This window comes from Ochotona princeps, chromosome 32 (genome assembly GCF_030435755.1).
Source record: "Ochotona princeps isolate mOchPri1 chromosome 32, mOchPri1.hap1, whole genome shotgun sequence".
In the NCBI taxonomy this organism is placed as follows: domain Eukaryota; kingdom Metazoa; phylum Chordata; class Mammalia; order Lagomorpha; family Ochotonidae; genus Ochotona; species Ochotona princeps.
The window spans coordinates 932,813-952,459 of NC_080863.1; the positions used below are offsets into that span (position 1 = coordinate 932,813).

Consider the following 19,647-nt stretch of genomic DNA (forward strand, 5'->3'; position numbering starts at 1 on the left):
AGCTTAACACCATTGTATCACACCAAGTTTGTAAAATCGGAGAGCTTTCATCTCTCCAGCAGCACACATATACACAACGTCCAATTAAGCGTTTTCAAACTATGAAAGTATCTGTATGTTCCCCTCGGTATCAGGTTGTCTGGGACTGTAACGTATCATCAGTTTTCTGTCAAAAAGGAGCCACAGTCCAGAGCGCTAACTGCTCTGTTCTCCACGGGGTCTATTTGCACACGGACTCAGGCGTGGCTCGGAAACGCAGGGAAAATCGGACTCCAGTGCTGGGCTCGGATTTTGACCACTGCTCCCACCTAATAAGCAGGGGGCGACGCCTAAAGCAGTAGGAACAGACAAGACAGAAAAGCGTTACCGTGTCCCCCAGAGCTAGCGGCGGCCGGGCGCTGACAGAGCCGCGCCTCAGGCGAGCGGGAAGCAGGGCGGAAGCACACGCCGGGACGTTCAGGCCGCGGCCACGCCCCCTCCGCCCGCCTCGGCCAATCGGGAGGGCAGAGGCGCGGCCGGGACGGCGTGGGCGGGGCCTGGAGGCGGGACCTGCCCGGAGAGGGGCGGGGCGTGAACGGGCCCCGGGCGAACCCTGGGCGGGGCGTGGGCTGACGGGGCGGGGCCTGCCGAGCGAGGGGCAGGCCCTGGCTGACGGGGCGGGGCCTGCCCGGAGGGGGCGGGGCCTGGGCGGGGCGCGCCCGCAGGTCTGCGCTGGCGGCCGGTGCAGGTGAAGAGGCCGCCCCGGCCCGGCCTTGGGGTTCCGGAGTGAGGAAATGGCATCGGGGACCCGGATGGAGGATGTGAGTGAAGGGGAGGGGAGCTGGTGAGCCCGGCCGCGTCCAGGAGGCCGTTCTCCCTGGGCCGGGGCGCGCGGGCCGGGGACGGCGGGGTGTTCCCTGGGCCGGGGCGCGGGCCGCGGGGTCGTCCGGGGTGGGCAGAGGAGGCGGCTGGCGCCCCCGGCGGGCGCGGCCCACGTGACAGCACTGCGCGCCTCACGTGACAGCCGCCCTGGCCCGGGAGCCGTGGGGCTGAGCTGGGGCCGCCGCTGGACAACAGCGTGTTAAATGCAGGCTTGCTAGGAACGAAAGGGTTCTTCAGCTTTCCATCACACCGGAGGACGGTAGCGACATTGCGAGAATCTTAGCCGCTTAAGTATTATGAAGGCACATTTGGAGGAAACATATATCATGCCCCCAAATTAATTGGGTTGCTCGTTACACATAATAAAATCCATACCCTTCAGAAACAGAGACAGGTGCCTTACAGCACTTATTGGGGTTAATCAACTGATGGAAATCTTGCGATGATTGTATCACCGAACCAAGTGCCCTGGGAAAAACAAGACACAGGGAATCTGTCTCAGAACTGCAAGTGCTCCAGTTCGTAAAAGTCCTCCTGGCAAAATTAAGACCACTGTCTGATGACGTGACTAAATTTTTATTTTTAATATTTTTTTCTAGTTGGAAAAAACAGGAAACTAACTGTAAGAGGTGGGAACAGATTTGAAGCTCATATTTAAAGCAAAATCTACTGAATGCTTAAACATTTTATTTTTCATTTACACTTGAAAGGCAGGGAGAAGGAGACCAAGATCTTCCATCTGCTGATTCACTGCTCACATGCCCACAGCAGCCAGGGCTGGGCCGGGCCAGAGCCTGGAGCCGGGCTGCGCCTGGACCTCCTCCACGTGGCAGGGGACCAAGGGCTGACCCCAGGGAGTGCACTGAGGCAGAGCAGGACTCCAACAGGAGTCAGAACTGCTGTGCTAACCGCCACCATTTCTGTGTGCCCCTGGAGATGCGATTTTTAGGGAGAATAGAAGGGGCGGGGCATTTATTTGAAAGAGCAACAGGGAGGGCCAGGCAAGGAGAGAGATGTTCCACATACCACTTCATTGTCCAAAGGGCCAGGCTGCCCCGGTGGCTTCTGGCCCATGTTCAGAAATGAAGGAAGGGGGCGCTCGAATGGGGTGTGGCTGGGTCCTAAGCAGAGACTTACCCGTTGGGTCCAATGCTTGCCACTGCTTTTGAATATTTTAAGGATAAGATTAATGAAGTAAGAATTTATGGGAAAAAAATCAGTGTCTAGGAAAGCACAGTCAGGAAGTGCTTCCTGGTCAATGTTGGCTGCTGCAGGGTCTGTGGCTTTCAGCTTCCGGGTAAAGGGAGACCTGCTAGGCTCCATGTCACCCAGTCCCTGGCCGTTCCTGTCCCTGCAGCAGTTACATAGCCGTGTCCCTGTAGGTCTGGGTACGTCTTTATTTCCAGTGGAGAAAGCGGCTTGGTTAGGCTGTGCTGTCTGTAAGCAGTAAAGGCCGTTCATTGCAGCTCGTTTAAGAAGACAGGGTTTATTTGAAAACATACAGGGAGAGTGACCAGAAAGGGCTCTGCGAGGCACCAAAGTCGGCTCAGAGTGTGGGTTCCAGGATCCGCTAGGCTGTGCCCCAGAACGAACCTGCCTCGGCCCGTGCGGGGAGAGTGGGACAGCCAGGGACTGTGGCTGAGCCCCCCTGGGCCGCAGAGGGTAGAGACTGTGGAAGGCGTCCCCGCTGAGACCAGAGACACGAGACCTTTCATTGGCTTCGTGTCGCAAAGGAGTGGGAAGAGACGCCACGTGGGCGGAAACCCCAGGTGTCTTCACAAACAGAATGGCAAGGAAGAATTCATTTGGAGTCAGGGGTCCTGGCCCCTCACCCTGCACTTGAGCTGGGTGAGTTCAGAATGGCTGCTGCGGCTGGCACAGTCCTGCCTCCTGCTTCCTGATGGAGCCGCTGGACAATGGCTGATAGCTGAGACGCTGCCGAGTTATTATAGGTCCTAACCGCTTCAGCGAAGTCAGGAGAAACAAAAGATATGCACAGGGCATCCTAAGGAATATTCTAAATGACAATTGTGAACAGTATGTTTCATAGGAGTTTAAAATAAATACTGCAGCGCCCGGCACAATGGTTCAATGGCTAAATCCTCATCTTGCAAGCGCCGGGATCCTATATAGGCACCGGTTCTAATCCCAGCTGCTCCACTTCCCATCCAGCTGCCTGCTTGTGGCCTGGGAAAGCAGTCAAGGACGGCCCTAAGCCTTGGGACCCTGCACCCACGTGGGAGACCCAGGAGAGATTCCTGGCTCCTAGATTCAGATAAGCTCAGCTCCAACCATTGTGGCCACTTGAGGAGTGAACCAGAAGATGGAAGATCTTTCTCTCTGTCTCTGTGTAAATCTGTCTTTCCAATAAAAAATATATATATTTTTTTTAAAGAAACGCTGCTGAACGTGTTTTGAAGTCTTGGTTGGGACTGTGGACAACTACCTGAATTCTAAAAAAAGACTTGGAAGGATATTTTTGGGCAGTGTAGGAAGCCTTTTTAGCCTAGAGAAGAAAGTGGCTGAATGGGGATGTGTTGGGAGCCAACAGGTAAATTACTGTCCTTGCAGGCTCAATAATGTCTTTGTTTAAATTTCCCAAAACCCACATATTCAAGACACTGGGCAATGTTTTAATGTTAGTACACAGATTGAACTCGTGCAGTCTCGTGGCTGTCCCGTCCTGTGGAGCACGCTGTTCTGGCGGCTTCAGGATTGTGCAGTGTTCGGAGTGAGCCTGGAGATGTTTGAGGGTGTGGTGGGTTCTGGTGTTTCTGGCCAAGGTGAACAACCAGGGACCAGACTTACCCTTCTGCCAGTAAGGCCACAAAATGAGATCAAAGGTGATGTGCACTCTGAGATGGTGGCCTCAGGCAGTGGAGGACAGCCACCTCCACCAGCAGCCCGCCCGGCTTTCCTGCTGGATACTCGCCCTGAGCTGGGCCCAGGGGACGGGGGCTGGGCTGCTTCACAGCCCCTCTGAACTGAGGAGAGAACTCTCTGGACTGAGAACCCAGAGGAGAGTGAGGGGGAAGCGGGAGAAGTCTGAGGACCTGAGAGAACTGGGCGTAGATATCAGTCCTGGGTGGAGCGTGGGGACCTCCAGGGGCCTTGAAGGAGTCTTGGGGAAGGATGAGGAGGAGCAGTCCTTGCAGGGCCAGCCGGGCTGGAGACCTTTGGATTCGCAAGCTCTCAGGCCGAGCGCTCAGAAAGGTCTCGCCTCAACAGTGAAGACTAACCTTGGCTGCCATCCTGCCCTGAGCCTTAAAGGCAAAGATCACAGCGTTTCCGGATAACCAGACTACAGGCAGAGTGAAGCTCGGGCATACAGGGGCACGGATGCCAGCATTCACAGAGGTCAAAGTGCAAGTGTCGGGCTTCTGGTCAAAAATGAACACCCCTGCAGAGAGGCAGGGACATCTGACCGATCGCCGATGAGCCCATTGCAACTGAGCAGAAATGACATGCACGACAGTGCAAAATACTATACCTGTTATCTCTGTACTAAACCTCAAAGCAGAGCTACAGAAAATGTAAACCTTGTGGAAAAGTTTAGAAGCCGTCACAGAAGGTGCTTTTTTTTTTTTTTTTTTTTTTTGCCATAACAGAAGTAATTTGGCAGTTGAGGAAGAATGCACCGCGGTGACGGGGATTTGAGAGGGCAGTGTTGATTTCAGAAGAACTTGTGACATCAGTGAGAGGTCCCAAAAGCCGGAACGCCGGGAGGTGCTGGCAGAGACCCCGCCAAGTGCCGAGACCATGGAGGAGGGAGTGCGTGACGCGAGAAGCCAGGGAGAAGCTGGGAGACAGGAGACCACTCGCCCTGAGCACCCTGCTGCGAGGGTGCTTTCATCGTCCCAGCAAAGCTAGGCAGGTGCTGTTGTGAGTCTCAGTTGAGGAAACATGCCAGAGAGAAGTGGCCTGCTCCCAGCCATCAGGCCAGCTCAGCAATGTTTGCACCCAGGCACGTGGCCTTGGAAGTCGGCCTTCCCCCTAAGCACTTTCTGCTCCGGGCAGAGTCACTTCTTGCAGCCTCTGATCATGTTCTCTGGTTCACGGAGGTCTCCCATGTCACCTGTAGCTGGCTTAGGGAACTTTGTAAACATAGGGCTGGGACAGTTCTTCGCTCATGCACCAAGTGTTTTCTGAGTGACAGTCATGAATGACATTGTTGGGTTCAGAGATGAGACTGACAGACAGAGTGAGGAGTTTGGTTTAATGAGATCTAGCGGGGGAAGACAGGTAACCAGGAAAGGATGACAGAGCAGGTGAGCTTGAAGTGCCCTGGGACACAGTGGCGGGTGGCATGACACAGACCTGGGTATCCCAAGGGTCGTGTGCTGTGAACCTCATCTGGCTGGGCGGGGTGGGGTGTTCGCTGTCCTGCAGTGATGGACTTGGTACACGGGAGCCTGAAGTAACACATGTGGACTACCATCTTAGTGAGAGCCGAAGCTTATTAGTGGCATCAGACTGAGGGTCACATAGGGTAAGGGAGGTGTGAAGCTTACGTAGTTCCCAGAAACCTTTCTACAGAACCCACCAGCCGTTTCCACCCCTTGTCTGGAACTATCCTTTCTACAGAACCCACCAGCCGTTTCCACCCCCTTGTCTGGAACTGTCTTTTGTTTTGTGTATCCCATTAAGTGTTCTCATTCACATTATAGCCAATAAGTTATACAAATGGTATTCAATCAGTTGCTCTCATACAAATGATATCCTATCAATTGTAATCCTATGTTTTCTGTATTGATTTTCGTTTTTCTTATTTTCACCAAGTTGGTTATGGTAGTTATCTAGAAGAAAGATTTTATTTTAAAAAAAATGTAAAGGATTATTTATGTTAAAAGTTGAGAGAGAGAGCTCTTCCTTCTGCTGCTTCACTCCCCACATGGCCACAGTTGCCAGGTTTGGGCCAGGCTAAAGCCAGGGGCAGCTTCCTCCAGACCTCCGTCGTGAGTGGCAGGGGTCGCACACCTGCAGCGCCCTCCACCGCTTTCCCAGGCCGTCCCCGCATGGTTCCAAGTGGAGCAGCTGAGTCACGAGCCAGTGCCTACACAGCATGCTGCATCATGATGCCAGCCTGAGGAGGGTATTTCTTTTTTACAATTTGCTTTAGTCTGTTTTTAGACAGTTTTGAAAGTTAGAAGACTTGGTTTGGCAAGGTAGTGCTGAAGGCCATGCTTCTGTCTGCCCTTTCCTGTGCCCCAGGGTTCCTTGGAGATCATCCAGAGTGTGGACGATGACCCGCTGCTGGACGCCCAGCTTCTCCCACACCACTCGCTGCAAGCGCATTTTAGACCCCGATTCCAGCCTCTGCCTACCGTCGTCTTAGCCCACCTCCTCTTGTTTATCCACGTAAGTCAGCGGGGAGGGAGGGGCCGCACAGTGATGTGCTTCATACACGCACACTTCGCAAGGCCACTGCAGCGTGACGAAGGTGGACGCCAGCTTTTACCCGTGTTGCTGAAGAGTCGCCCATAGCGCACGGTGTTGGTGGAGGTGTGTGCTGTAAGAGGAGGCGAGCCGCCTGCTCGTCACGGTGCTGTCTGCCATGATAGCTGCTAGCAGGGAATGGGGTACAAGGGGGCTGGGTGTGTGTGTGGAATAGTCTCATTCCCAGAATGAAAATAACCAGGACTTACATAGTTCATGCAGAGTGTTTCCATGTGCAGCTTTTAAAGAGGACTTGTGACCACCCACGTTTTTTCCTGGGGGTAATAATATTTCCAGAAGCACTCGCTGACCTAGTTGATATAAATTGTCCTTAAGGTGACAGCTCAGAGCCTTGGTGCAAATGATCCTAATACGTGAAGTACTTCCAGAGTCTGTAATAGATGAGTTTATTTAGATGCAAAAAGATCTTGAAATCTGTACATTTTTTTCATAATATACATTTTTCATGGACTATTTGACGACCCATTGTATGCATGGATTTCAAAAGTTTTCTTGCAGCAAAAAAAGTTTATCTTTTTTAAAAAGTGTGTTTATTTGTTGCTTTGAGAGGAAGGATGACAGAGCTCTTCCATCCGCTGGTTCGTTCTCCGAGGACCTCCGTCTGGGTCTCCCACGTGGGCACTGGGCCGCTGCTGGCTGCCTGTGGAGTGCGTTGGCGGGGAGCTGCACTGCAGGCAGGACTCCAGCCAGCACCCCGGGGGAGGATGCTGGAGTTCCAAGCAGAGCCTCAGAGTGCAGCACCACAAAGCCCACCCCTAAACTCACCTGTATGAAGAATCTGTGTTTTACAATTTACTTTCTGTCTGCCATTTGACTTTTTAACCATATGCACATTCAGATTTTTTTTTAAGATTTATTTATTTTTTATTGAAAGACAATATACAGAGAGGAGGAGAGACAGAAGATCTTTTTTTTTTTTTTAAAGATTTATTTATTTTCATTACAAAGTCAGATATACAGAGAGGAGGAGAGATAGAGAGGAAGATCTTCCGTCCGATGATTCACTCCCCAAGTGAGCCGCAACGGGCCGGTGTGCGCCGATCTGAAGCCAGGAACCAGGGAACCTCTTCCAGATCTCCCATGCAGATGCAGGGTCCCAAAGCTTTGGGCCGTCAGAGGAAGATCTTACGTCCGATGGTTCACTCCTCAAGTGGCCGCAACGGCTGGAGCTGAGCCAATCCAGAGCCAGGAGCCAGGATCTCTTCTGGGTCTCCCATGCGGGTGCAGCATCCCAAGGCTTTGGGCCGTCCTCGACTGCTTTCCCAGGCCACAGGTAGAGAGCTGGATGGGAAGCAGGGCCGCCGGGATTAGAACCAGTGATCATATGGGATCCCAGGTGTGCAAGGCGAGGACTTTAACCACTATGCTATCGCACCGGGCCCCCATTCAGTTATACAAACCAAGTGGGTGGATGATACAGTGACTTACCGAGTCCCTTCGGTCCGTCCCTCTCACTCACCAGGAACTTGTGTAAAACAGGGGGATCAGGTTGCCCCGCGGCCCTAGGATGTTCGAGCTACACATGCCTAGAGGCTTTTAAAAGCACGTATGGACGACATGGAAACAGCCCAGGTGTGTCTCAGCTGAGGAGTGGATGAAGATGTGGTCCATCTACTCAGGAATACTACGCAGCCCTGAAAGAATGAACTCCTGTCGTTTGCAACACGGCAGTTCCAACTAGACCATCGTGCTCAGTGAAATCTCAAACTCAATATCATGTGTCCTGTGATGTAGGACAGGCTTTGGGCAGATGACAGGATGAACACACACGGGTCATCAAGCATAAGCATAGAGTCCCACGGAAGACTGGCACAATGGAGCCCAGCACTGGGAGGCAGTTATGTTACAGCATGCGTCTCTGCTCCCGAGTACCAGTAGAGCTCCTGTTTTGAAACACGTAAATATGCAGTACGCCACGATGCCGGATTTTCTGCCTGCACCTGCCATGCGTGGCACATGTAAATATGCAGTACGCCACGATGCCGGATTTTCTGCCTGCACCTGCCATGCGTGGCACATGTAAATATGCAGTACGCCACGATGCTGGATTTTCTGCCTGCACCTGCCATGCATGGCACATGTAAATATGCAGTACGCCACGATGCCGGATTTTCTGCCTGCACCTGCCATGCCGTGGCGCGTGTAACTAGCAGGAAGTTAATCTTGTGGCTGTTCCTAAGAGGCTACACTAGTGTTATAAGCTTGGGGACTAATAGTGGTCAGGGGAAGTAGGGAGGGATGAAGGGGAAAGGGAGAGAAAAGCCCCTGTACCTACAAAACTGAAAACAAATAAAAACAGATGAAGCCCTTAGTGCTAGGTCTTCCTGCAGGCCTGTCCTGAGTCTGGGCTGGGTTGCACATTTCACTTACAGGGGTCAGAAGGTCTGAGGCTTGTCCTGGTTCTTCCTGTGCAGGGGAATCCAGCTGCACACCGCAGGCTGCTCCGAGGGCGCCATGCACAGTGGCTGAGGGCCTCTGTGGGCCTCTGGGCCTCTGGGCCGCCAGGCAGCTGGATTCCTTCCTGGCTCCTGAGAGTGGGACAGCGGAGTCTTCCGGTGGATGTATTTTTAGCATCTGAAAGCACCCCACCCTGTGTTTCACAGTGACTGTGCTAATTTGCATAGCCACCAGTGCCATGTGACAGTTCCCCTTTGTGCATGCCCGGCCAATGTCTGTTCTCCTTGTACTTCCGGTTATACCTTTGCCCCGAGGCCTCTGTGGAGCCCACGAGAGGAGCGGGGTGCAGGACTTCTTCACTTTCCTTTTGGCCTTTTGTGCGTTCTCTTTGGAGAAATGCCTCCTCAGGCCATTTGCCCATTTTCTGATAAGCTTTATTTGTTTCTGTTTTTGTTTTTAACTATACATTTTATACTCTGGCGTTGCCGTTAGATGCATGGCTTGAGCGTATTTTCTCACCAGCTGTACGTTGTCTAATCTGCGGATCGTTCCTATGCCCCGTGGCAGCGTCTCCGTTTCATAGAACCCCATTTGTCTGTGTGTGTTCCCGTTTCCCATGCTTGATCAGCACTGCCTGTAGTGAAACCTGGAAAACATTCCCTTTGCGTTTCCTTCTAATAGTGTCTTGGTCTCGGTCTGCCCTCTGAATCGCTGGGCCGTTTCCCTGAGTTCTGTGAGTGGTCAGAGGTCGGGGTCCGTTCTCTTTCTTCTGGGTGTGGATGCCCAGTTTTGCAAGCAGCACCTGTCAATAAGAGTTTCTCCTGTGTACATAATCACTGCCTTTGTAAAAATCAGCGTGGTGTAATTATGGTTTTTGGTTTTTTCTGGATCTCTTCTGTTCCGTGGTCTTTATGTCTGTCTGGATGCCAGTATCGTGTTGAAATCTACTTTTCCTTTTTTGCTATAAGGTTTTCTTTTTCCCACGATCCAGATTGACACGCACAGTGGATCATCCCTTCACTCCTTCCGCCTCTCTCCCCGTGTCTCCCGTGTCTCCCTCCTGTTATTATCCACAAGTTGAAATAAGCTTTTTCAAACCATGACTTTTATTCCTTAACTTCAGGTACTACATTGGCTTTTTAACAACTCTAGTAAAGACAAGCAGGTGGGAAGGAGATTGCCTTTAACTTAAGTGGTAGGATAGGATTTGGGAAAAATTTTTATCTTCTCATTTGTGATTTTGTTTTCCAAGTTTTTAGTAAATCTGTATAATCTGTTTTAAAATTTTGTAACAATGATTAAAATACATTTTTTAAAGGTTGCTTTATTTTGATTGCAAAGTCAGATACACAGAGAGGAGGAAAGACAGAGAGGAAGATCGTACATCCACTGGTTCACTCCGCAAGTGGCTATAATAGCCGGAGCTGAGCCATCCTCGACTGCTTTCCCAAGCCACACGGGGAGCTGGATGGGCAGTCGGGCCACTGGGACATGACTCGGCACCCCATGGGACCCCAGCGCATGCAAGGCAAGCCACTAGGCTCTTTAGTCACTATTGGCACTTTAGCCACTAGGCTATCACGTTAGGCCATATTAAAATATGTCTTAAAACTCATTTATTGAGCCCGGCGGTGTGGCCTAGCGGCTAAAGTCCTCGCCTTGAAAGCCCCGGGATCCCATATGGGCGCCGGTTCTAATCCCGGCAGCTCCACTTCCCATCCAGCTCCCTGCTTGTGGCCTGGGAAAGCAGTTGAGGACGGCCCAATGCATTGGGGCACTGCACCCATGTGGGAGACCTGGAAGAGGTTCCAGGTTCCCAGCTTCGGATCGGCGCGCACCGGCCCGTTGCGGCTCACTTGGGGAGTGAATCATTGGACGGAAGATCTTCCTCTCTGTCTCTCCTCCTCTGTGTATATCTGGCTGTAATAAAATGAATAAATCTTTTAAAAAAACGCATTTATAAAAATAGGATCGCAAAAATATGAGCTGGGGGTGGTTACTGCGTCCAAATACAAGCTGGGGGTGGTTACTGAGCCCAAATACGAGCTGGGGGCGGTTATGCACCCTAATACGAGCCGGGGCGGTCATGCACCCCAATCGCGAGCACTGTTAACCCTGCGCTTGCTGTCCACCAGGTGGCGTTTGTTGTCCTAGCCTTTTTGACAGGCGTGCTCTGCTCATACCCTAATCCGAATGAGGACAAGTGCCCAGGAAACTACACCCACCCGCTCAAAGTGCAGACCGTCATCATCCTGGGGAAGGTCATCCTGTGGCTGCTGCACGTCCTTCTAGAACGCTACATCCAGCACCACCACAGCAAAGCGAGAAGCCGGGGCTACGGCCTCCTCTACCGCTCCACCAGGCGCCTCAAGAGCCTCGCGCTCCTCATCCACTCCACTGGTAAGCCCCGCGGGCTCGGAGCTCCCCGGCGCCTAAAGGGAGAGACAGAAACCCTCAGTCCACGAGGGCGGGCCAGGCCGAAGCAGCAGCCCCAGGGCTTCTTGGGGTCTCCCAGGTGGATGAAGGGGCCATCACATGGTGCTTTCCCGGGCACCTTAGCTGCATGGCAGGTATGTTAAAAGCTTAGTGGAACTTCTTTAGGGATTTTTCGTTTAGTGTCAACGTTTATAGCTTTTTAGAAGAACCTCCTCACTTTAAGTTCAGAACAAATCTCGGAAAATTTGAGTCAAGGTTAGGAGTGGGGAGCGGCCGACCCCGCACGGCTGAGGGGCTGCAAGATGGCGGCTGGCCGAGTGCCAGGAGGCGGGACTGGGCCCTCCAGGAGGCAGGCAGGAAGTCACAAGGACAGGCCAATGCCCCCTCGCTGCGATTGCTGGCCTATCAGACAGCGCCGTGGACCACGGGCAGAGGTGATTGGGGGAAGAACTGTACATAAACAGCTCGCCTTCGGCAAGAAAGCCCTTCTTGGTTCGCCCTGTTTTTGGTTTGTCTCTGTCCCTTTTTGGTTCACGACATTCTGGTGGCCCGTACGGGGAGAACACAGAAACGGGAAGAAATGTGGGAGGAAGGGTGGCGGGAAACGGGAGGAAGGGTGGCGAAGAAGCGGGTAGGAAAGCTTAGCCCAACGGGGACAGGAGCAGCGGAGAGAAGGTTTTAAACGCAGCCGCTTTTGCCAGTTTTCCCGGGACCTCCAAGAGTATGACTCGGCGTTTTTAGTGTCGCCCCGCGGCCCGTACGGGGGGAAAACTTCCAGCTTGCGCCAGCATAGAAAAGCAAACGGGGAAAACAAGCGGCCGAGACAGGAATTTTTCGGCCTGCGCTGGCATAGGAAAAGCTGCAGAGAGTACCTCCGTACGGGGTCTTCCCAGCCTGCGGCAGCATAAGTGTATAGAGTAAAAGTTATCTTATTTAGTGCCCTAAGAGGCAGGATTTTTTTTGCCCTAAGGGCCGAACCCCAGAAAGGCAGGCACCCTTAGAATTGGGGTTGGGAAGTCTCTGAGGAAATTAGGCAACTAGTTCAGGGTCTTGAGCTTGGAAGTCACCCACTAACCCTGGAACCTTGCTGAAAAGGACTTTAGCACTCTGGCCATGAAGGTGGTCGAAATCAACCCCTGAAAATCCTCTTTCTCAGCAAAAAAATAAAAAGGGGAGAAGTTCAACATGCTTGGGCGGGTTTGCTAATCATGAACTGATGAGTGGACTTGATTTAAGAACAGGTGGACTTTATCTGAGGTCCTCTCAGTTTCCAACTTGCATTTACATGCTGGAGAAGCTTTTCAGTTTATTTGTATAATTTACACACTGGCTGCACAGGAAAAAAATTGTAACCATCTTGCCACCCGGGTTGAGGTGGCTCCTGTGGAACAACGGGTTTGTCACGGGTACAATCTGTGGTCCGCTGGGGCAGACAATGGCTAGGGGTTTTGTCCCTGGGAGGATTATTGTGCCTCGTGATCTTCCTGCTTGTCTGGTTTATGTGCCTGAGACATGGGCAAGATAACGCCATTATGTGACAGGCCCTGATGGCCCTGGGAGCAGGGGCTTCCCCCAGGTATAGTTAAGCGTGCCAGACAGGTAGTCAAAGACGGGTAAGACCTGCGGGGGACACCTACCAGCCTAAGACAGGGTGTAGAGCTGGAAGCTGTGCCACCCGATGATGGCTAAGGAGGTAGTCCTGCTGCGGGCGACCTAAGACAGGCACAGCCTCACTTAAATAAAAAGGGGGGAGTGGGGAGCGGCCGACCCCGCACGGCTGAGGGGCTGCAAGATGGCGGCTGGCCGAGTGCCAGGAGGCGGGACTGGGCCCTCCAGGAGGCAGGCAGGAAGTCACAAGGACAGGCCAATGCCCCCTCCCTGCGATTGCTGGCCTATCAGACAGCGCCGTGGACCACGGGCAGAAGTGATTGGGGGAAGAACTGTACATAAACAGCTCGCTTTCGGCAAGAAAGCCCTTCTTGGTTCGCCCTGTTTTTGGTTTGTCTCTGTCCCTTTTTGGTTCACGACATTCTAGTGGCCCGTACGGGGAGAACACAGAAACGGGAAGAAATGTGGGAGGAAGGGTGGCGAAGAAGCGGGTAGGAAAGCTTAGCCCAACGGGAGCAGCGGAGAGAAGGTTTTAAAACGCAGCCGCTTTTGCCAGTTTTCCCGGGACCTCCAAGAGTATGACTCTGCGTTTTTAGTGTCACCACTGCTGGACGGCGGGTGCAGTTAGGAATGGCTTGTCCCCCCGGTAGAACTGTAACGGTCTGGCTTTTGCTTTTCCTTCAGTGTTGTGCTGGTCCATTTCCTTGATGGGCAGTGAAGTCCTTAGTGTCGGTTCGAGGGCCGTGGGTCGGTGGAGGGAGGCCTGGAAGCTGCTGCCACCTGCCCACCTGTCTTGCTCGATATATTCCGCTGTTGCTTGCAGCCTTCTCTTTTGGCCTCAAGATGTCGCCATCTCACAAAAACTGAAAGCAAAAATCTGTAGTGCCTGGAAGACCTTATATACTTTATGACCAAAATAATGCCCAGTTTATCAAACGATGATCAGAAAGTAGTCTTGTCAGGGCCGCAAAGAAGATGACCTTGACCTTTGTGCTTCCTTTCAAATGCTTGTTAAACATATGACTCTTAATTATGATCCCTTTCTAAACCATCTGCTCACGTGAGGACCCAGAGCAACCCAAGAGATTGGGGCAGCTGTTTTGTTACCTCCGTTACTGTTATCTCATGATCAATAAAACACTCATCACGTGGGACAGAAACCAGGTGTTACAGCTGGAAGCTGTTCCCGTCATTCCAAGGTGTCAGGCACTGCGGGGTGGGCATCAGGCAGACAGCGGGGCTCTCCCAGGGGACGACACTGTTGTCTCTGCTTTCCAGGTAACACGGTCCTCCTGCTGCTCCTGTGCCTGCAGCACTCATTCCCCGAGCCCAGCAGGGTGTACCTGGACCTCATCCTGGCCGCCCTGGGCCTGGAGCTCATCGCTTCCCTCCTGAGTCTGCTGCTGTACGCAGGTGGGCATTGCATCCGGCTGTGCTGGAAGCGCTGACCGTGGTCACGGGTTCCCTGGGTAACTGAGAAACTCTCTGGCTGCCATGTGCGTCATATCTCATTGCTGATGACATCCAGCCGTGTCCCATTGCAAATTGGCAGGGTCCAGACGCGGTCCCCACTGGGCCAAGGACTTCTGGAATCTGTGTTGTCTGTCGGCTACAGTAAACAGCTTCTCATTAAAAAAAAGCCCACAAACTTTTGCCTCCTTGTGGCCAACTGAGATATAGGTTTGGCATTTAAAATTACAAACGAGTAAACTTTAAATGCAAAACTACATTTAGCCCAAGATTGCTTTAGGAGAAGCCTTGATGTAACCTGTCCTTGCATTGACATTTGTTTTGTGATATTAAATATGTCTATTTCAAAAAAAAGTCATTTCTCTGGTTATCAAGGGAAGCCGTGTGGGCATGACTTGGTGTTCATGAACTGATTTGTGTGTCTCCTTGAGTCCAAGAGGAAGGGGTTTTTATAATATAAATGCAATGACTACTTTTAAGAAATGTTTACTTATTGATTTACAGATTGATTTTAGGCAGCGAGATGAGAGACAGACGGAGCAGAGGTTCACGCCCGCAGTGCTGCCCCGAGTCCGGGCCGGGTCAGGCCGAGGCTAAGAACTGTGCTCTTAGCTGCCCGGAGCACCGCCAGTGCTGCCAGGGTCTGCATCCGAGCCAGATGTGGGAGCCAGGCACCATGGGACGCCCTGTCTTCACAGCCTGCTGTCATACTTCTAACCATCGGGGGGTTGCAGCTTAGATTTAAGAATAAATTCAATTGGCATTTTACTTTTCGGTTTCTGTGCAACGTAATATTTACTACAAGGGATGCAAGTAACATAATATTTACTACAAGGGATGCTTCAGTAACAGCTCAGGTGGACTCTGGAAGATTTCTAGACCAACTCCTAATGAATTAATTCTGCTTTAAGTAACGTAACAGTTAAAACAGCAGCAGTAGCAGCAGCAAAAACCAGACCTGATACCATTTAAAAGGAAAGCCAGGAGCCAGGAGCTTCGGCAGGTTCTCCCATGTGGGTGCAGGGACCGTCCTCTGCTGCTTTCCCAGGTGCCTTAGCAGGGGGCTGTCATGGAGGAGCCCAGCTGGGACTGAAACCAGTGGCCTTATGGGATGCTGACGGCACCGATATTGGCTGCACTTGCCATGCCACAGTGCCCGCTTTCCACCCAGTCCTTGCCAGTGTGCACAACCATAGCTTAGGTAGAGACTATCACTCCTGAAAAGGAAGCTTGACATTGTACTCCTGCATATGTACCCTGCAAAACTGGGACAAAGCTCACAGCACATGGACACGAGTGTGCAAGGCAGGATTGACCCGAAGAGCCAACAAGTGGGCACTACCCACATGTTGGAATGAATAGAGTATTTGCTATGTCCATGCAAGCGAGTATTCTGGAACCAGCAGGGATAGAAAAAATGTACTTGGAGTACAGTGATGTGCCTTGATGCTGAGTCAAAGAAGCCATGAACAATGGCTTCCTAACTAAGATTCCATCGGCGTGAAATGCCCAGAGCAGACACATGTATGGCTTCCCAGGGCCGAGTGGAAAGGACACATGAGGAGTGACTGCTAATGGGTGCGGGGTTTCTTTTGCAAGTAGTGAAAATGTCTTAAATTGATGATCAAGGTAACTTTTCAAGAGATCAGAACTTCATGGGGCCAGTGCCGTGGCATAGCACGGAAAACCACTGTGTGGCGCGAGTATCCCCTGTGGGTGCCGGTTCATGTCTGGTTGCTCCACTTTGAGTCCAGCTTCTTGCTGACATACATGGGAAAGTAGTGAAGATGCCCCGAGCGCAGGGCCTCTGCATCCGAGTGGGAAATGGAAGAAGCTCCTGGCGCCTGGCTTCAGCCTAGCTGGGCCCGGCTATTGCAGCTGTCTGGGGAACCAGCCAACAGACAGCACATCCCCTCTGTCGCTGCATTGTGCACTTAAACTGCGTGACAGGCGAATTGTACCCCAAAATGGTTCTTCTCAGGAAGGAATCCGATGTGGAGCTTTTAGGAAGTTTTGTGCCTGGGCCTGTCATGGATGCACACACGTCCCTGACCCCGTCTCTCCTTGCAAGGACACCAGCCCTACTGGACCCGCTAGGATGACTTTCCCCTTAGTCACAGTCTTCAAGTCCCCATTCTCAGATACGGTCACCCCGGGGTTTAGGGCAGGGACATGTGACTCACAGCATATGGTTCGCCCCGTAACACTAAGCCCTGGTTAGCTAGTGACCTCCAGGTGCCCTGCTGGGTCCTCCCCCTGACCCATCCTCTGATGGCGTGGTGAGATGAGTGAGCCCGGGTGGAGAATGGAGTGAGCACCGTGTGCGCTGTGGCTGCCAGCAAGGTCTCCCAGCCCTAGTCCAGGCTGCACAGTCACTGCCGTGTGAGAGGTGGTTCATATGTTTACTTTATGAAGCAATTATGTGTCTATTAACTTACCTGAACATGCATGTAATTTGGGAAGATGGAAAAAAATGGTTTCCATATTTGATCATCTTGACTAACAGTGACTTTCTTGTTTTAGAGAAAATTAGAAAATTTAATAGAGCCAAACCACAGCCTGACGTACTTGAAGAAGAAAACATCTGTGCCTACCCAGGCAGTATTACCTCAGAGACTGGCTTTAGGTGAGCTTGGGTGGGGTACAAAAGGTCAGAGAAATAAACGGGCTTCCTTTTTGTTTTAAAGATGGGCATTTGGCCCAGCACTGCAGCTGCAGGTTGGGATATCCATGTGCCACACTGGGGTACCACACTTAGTTCCTCTCGCGTCTCCAGCTTCTTGCTGACAGACTGCGCGAAGCAGCGGTCATGGCTCAGGTAGCTGGGTCCCTGCACCTGCTGGAGAAGGAGTTCTGGGCTCTTGGCTTGGGCCCCTCAGGCGCCATCGCAGGCTCTGGGGTGTTAAAGCAGCAGGTGGGGCTCTCTGTCTCTCAAATGAAGTATTTCCCTCCCACCAAGCTGGAAACTGTTGTAAACCTTGGAGTTTGCATTTGAAACTTTGTAGTTGTGTTCCGTTTGTTGACTTTGTTTTACCTCTAGAAAACCAAGCCTGAATTGTATAGCTGAATTTACTAGTTTGTTTCTTTGTTGTCAAAGTGTGGTTAACCTCTGTTCAACCTCATGGCGCTCTTGAGGCCAGAGTAACCCTTCTGGAAACATTCTTTTGGGTGGGCTTCCCTGATGAGACAGCCTCATGGCAGGCCCCTTTGCTGGCTCTTTCTTCTCTGACCCAACTTGCAAACAGCAGTGTAGCCAAAGCCGTGCCCTCTGTCTTCTTGATTCTGTCCCGTGTCTCCCTTGGTGACCTCCGATGCTGGAAGTCTCCATCCCGGCTGGAGAGCTCAGGGTTAAAGTTGTTATTAACATTCTGTAAACAGCTGGCACCTGGCATAGCACGCTAACCCTCCTGCAGTGCTGATCTCCAATATGAGTACCGTCTGTGTCCCAGCTGCCCCACTTCTGATCCAGCTCGCTGCTTATGGTCTGGGAAAGCAGTGAAGGATGGCTCTAGTCATTGGGTCCCTGGAAGACCTGGAGGAAGCTCCTGGCTCCTGGCCTCAGATTGGCCCAGCTCTGACCCGTGCATCCCTTGATTCTCTGCAGGACCATTTCAACCCTCGAAGAACTTGTTGAAAAGCAAGGAGACATCATAGCGTACCTACGGCGACACAACGCCCTGTTAAGTAAGCGACTGTTGGCTCTCAGCGCCTCAGCCCCAAGCTCCCAGTCAACGTGAGAAACTCAACCCGGCACTGGCGGAGCACCTGCCCACCTGCCAAGTCAGCCCGGCGCTGGCGGAGCAAGGCACCTGCCCACCTGCCAAGTCAGCCCAGCGCTGGCGGAACACCTGCCCACCTGCCAAGTCAGCCCGGCGCTGGCAGAGCAAGGCACCTGCCCACCTGCCAAGTCAGCCCAGCGCTGGCGGAGCACCTGCCCACCTGCCAAGTCAGCCCAGCGCTGGCAGAGCAAGGCACCTGCCCACCTGCCAAGTCAGCCCGGCGCTGGCGGAGCACCTGCCCACCTGCCAAGTCAGCCCGGCGCTGGCAGAGCAAGGCACCTGCCCACCTGACATGCTCCACGGACAGTTGCTGCTCTGGCTGAGCAATGCTTTGCACTTCTGCTTGGAAACATGAATTCAGTTGTGAAAGCGCAGGGCTTGTGAATCGTTGGAGACGCATTTTGGAGAGGCTGTGATGTCACGAGCACACTGCCTGCTGTGTGTGTTTGGAAATAATGAACTGTTTGGTTTATCCTTGGATTAAAGATAGTTTATACACCTCCACGGTCAACAGTTTTTCTACCTGACTTGAGAACCTGCTAATAACCTGGCAGTTTAGAGGAAAACTGACTTGCAATCTATTTTAAAATCAGGGATCCAATCAAATCATTCTCTTGTGGAGTGCTTTTTCTGCGGCACTATCATATGTCTCCTGGGTCTGTGGGTACAGCCAGGGAGCGCTCAGCATCCTGTGTGCCTGTGGGTGCAGCCGGGGGAGCGCTCAGCATCCTGTGTGCCTGTGGGCCTGTGGGTGCAGCTGGGGGAACGCTCAGTGTCCCGTGTGCCTGTGTACCTGTGGGTGCAGCTGGGGGAGCGCTCAGTGTCCCGTGTGCCTGTGGGTGCAGCCGGGGGAGCGCTCAGTGTCCCGTGGGCCTGTGGGTGCAGCCGGGGGAACGCTCAGTGTCCCGTGTGCCTGTGTGCCTGTGGGTGCAGCCGGGGGAGCGCTTAGTGTCCCGTGTGCCTGTGGGTGCAGCCGGGGGAACGCTCAGCATCCTGTGTGCCTGTGGGTGCAGCCGGGGGAACGCTCAGTGTCCCGTGTGCCTGTGAGTGCAGCCGGGGGAGCGCTCAGCATCCTGTGTGCCTGTGGGCCTGTGGGTGCAGCTGGGGGAACGCTCAGTGTCCCGTGTGCCTGTGTACCTGTGGGTGCAGCTGGGGGAGCGCTCAGTGTCCCGTGTGCCTGTGGGTGCAGCCGGGGGAGCGCTCAGTGTCCCGTGGGCCTGTGGGTGCAGCTGGGGGAACGCTCAGTGTCCCGTGTGCCTGTGTGCCTGTGGGTGCAGCCGGGGGAGCGCTTAGTGTCCCGTGTGCCTGTGGGTGCAGCCGGGGGAACGCTCAGCATCCTGTGTGCCTGTGGGTGCAGCCGGGGGAACGCTCAGTGTCCCGTGTGCCTGTGAGTGCAGCCGTGGGAGCGCTCAGCATCCTGTGTGCCTGTGGGCCTGTGGGTGCAGCTGGGGGAACGCTCAGTGTCCCGTGTGCCTGTGTACCTGTGGGTGCAGCTGGGGGAGCGCTCAGTGTCCCGTGTGCCTGTGGGTGCAGCCGGGGGAACGCTCAGTGTCCCGTGTGCCTGTGTACCTGTGGGTGCAGCTGGGGGAGCGCTCAGTGTTCCGTGTGCCTGTGTGCCTGTGGGTGCAGCCGGGGGAGC

The 19,647-nt window shown here is 53.1% G+C and overlaps 1 protein-coding gene across 1 annotated transcript; it reads left to right on the plus strand.

Annotated features, from left to right (window-relative positions):
- The first annotated feature begins 680 nt into the window (after nt 1-680).
- TMEM192 (transmembrane protein 192) lies at nt 681-18,001 on the plus strand. The gene is made up of 6 exons (XM_012928749.2): nt 681-800; nt 6,073-6,219; nt 10,851-11,115; nt 14,038-14,172; nt 16,753-16,855; nt 17,834-18,001. The coding sequence occupies exons 1-6, from the start codon at nt 774-776 to the stop codon at nt 17,964-17,966; spliced, it is 810 nt and encodes a 269-aa protein (XP_012784203.2). The 5' UTR covers nt 681-773; the 3' UTR covers nt 17,967-18,001.
- The last annotated feature ends 1,646 nt before the right edge of the window (nt 18,002-19,647 follow it).

What these genes read in the sequence shown, in the direction of transcription:
- TMEM192 (XM_012928749.2), top strand. Translation starts at nt 774, where the DNA reads ATGGCATCGGGGACCCGGATGGAGGAT. An exon ending in ACCTCCTCTTGTTTATCCAC is followed by an intron (nt 6,220 to 10,850) that starts GTAAGTCAGCGG and finishes GCTGTCCACCAG; the next exon opens with GTGGCGTTTGTTGTCCTAGC. An exon ending in GAGTCTGCTGCTGTACGCAG is followed by an intron (nt 14,173 to 16,752) that starts GTGGGCATTGCA and finishes TTCTTGTTTTAG; the next exon opens with AGAAAATTAGAAAATTTAAT.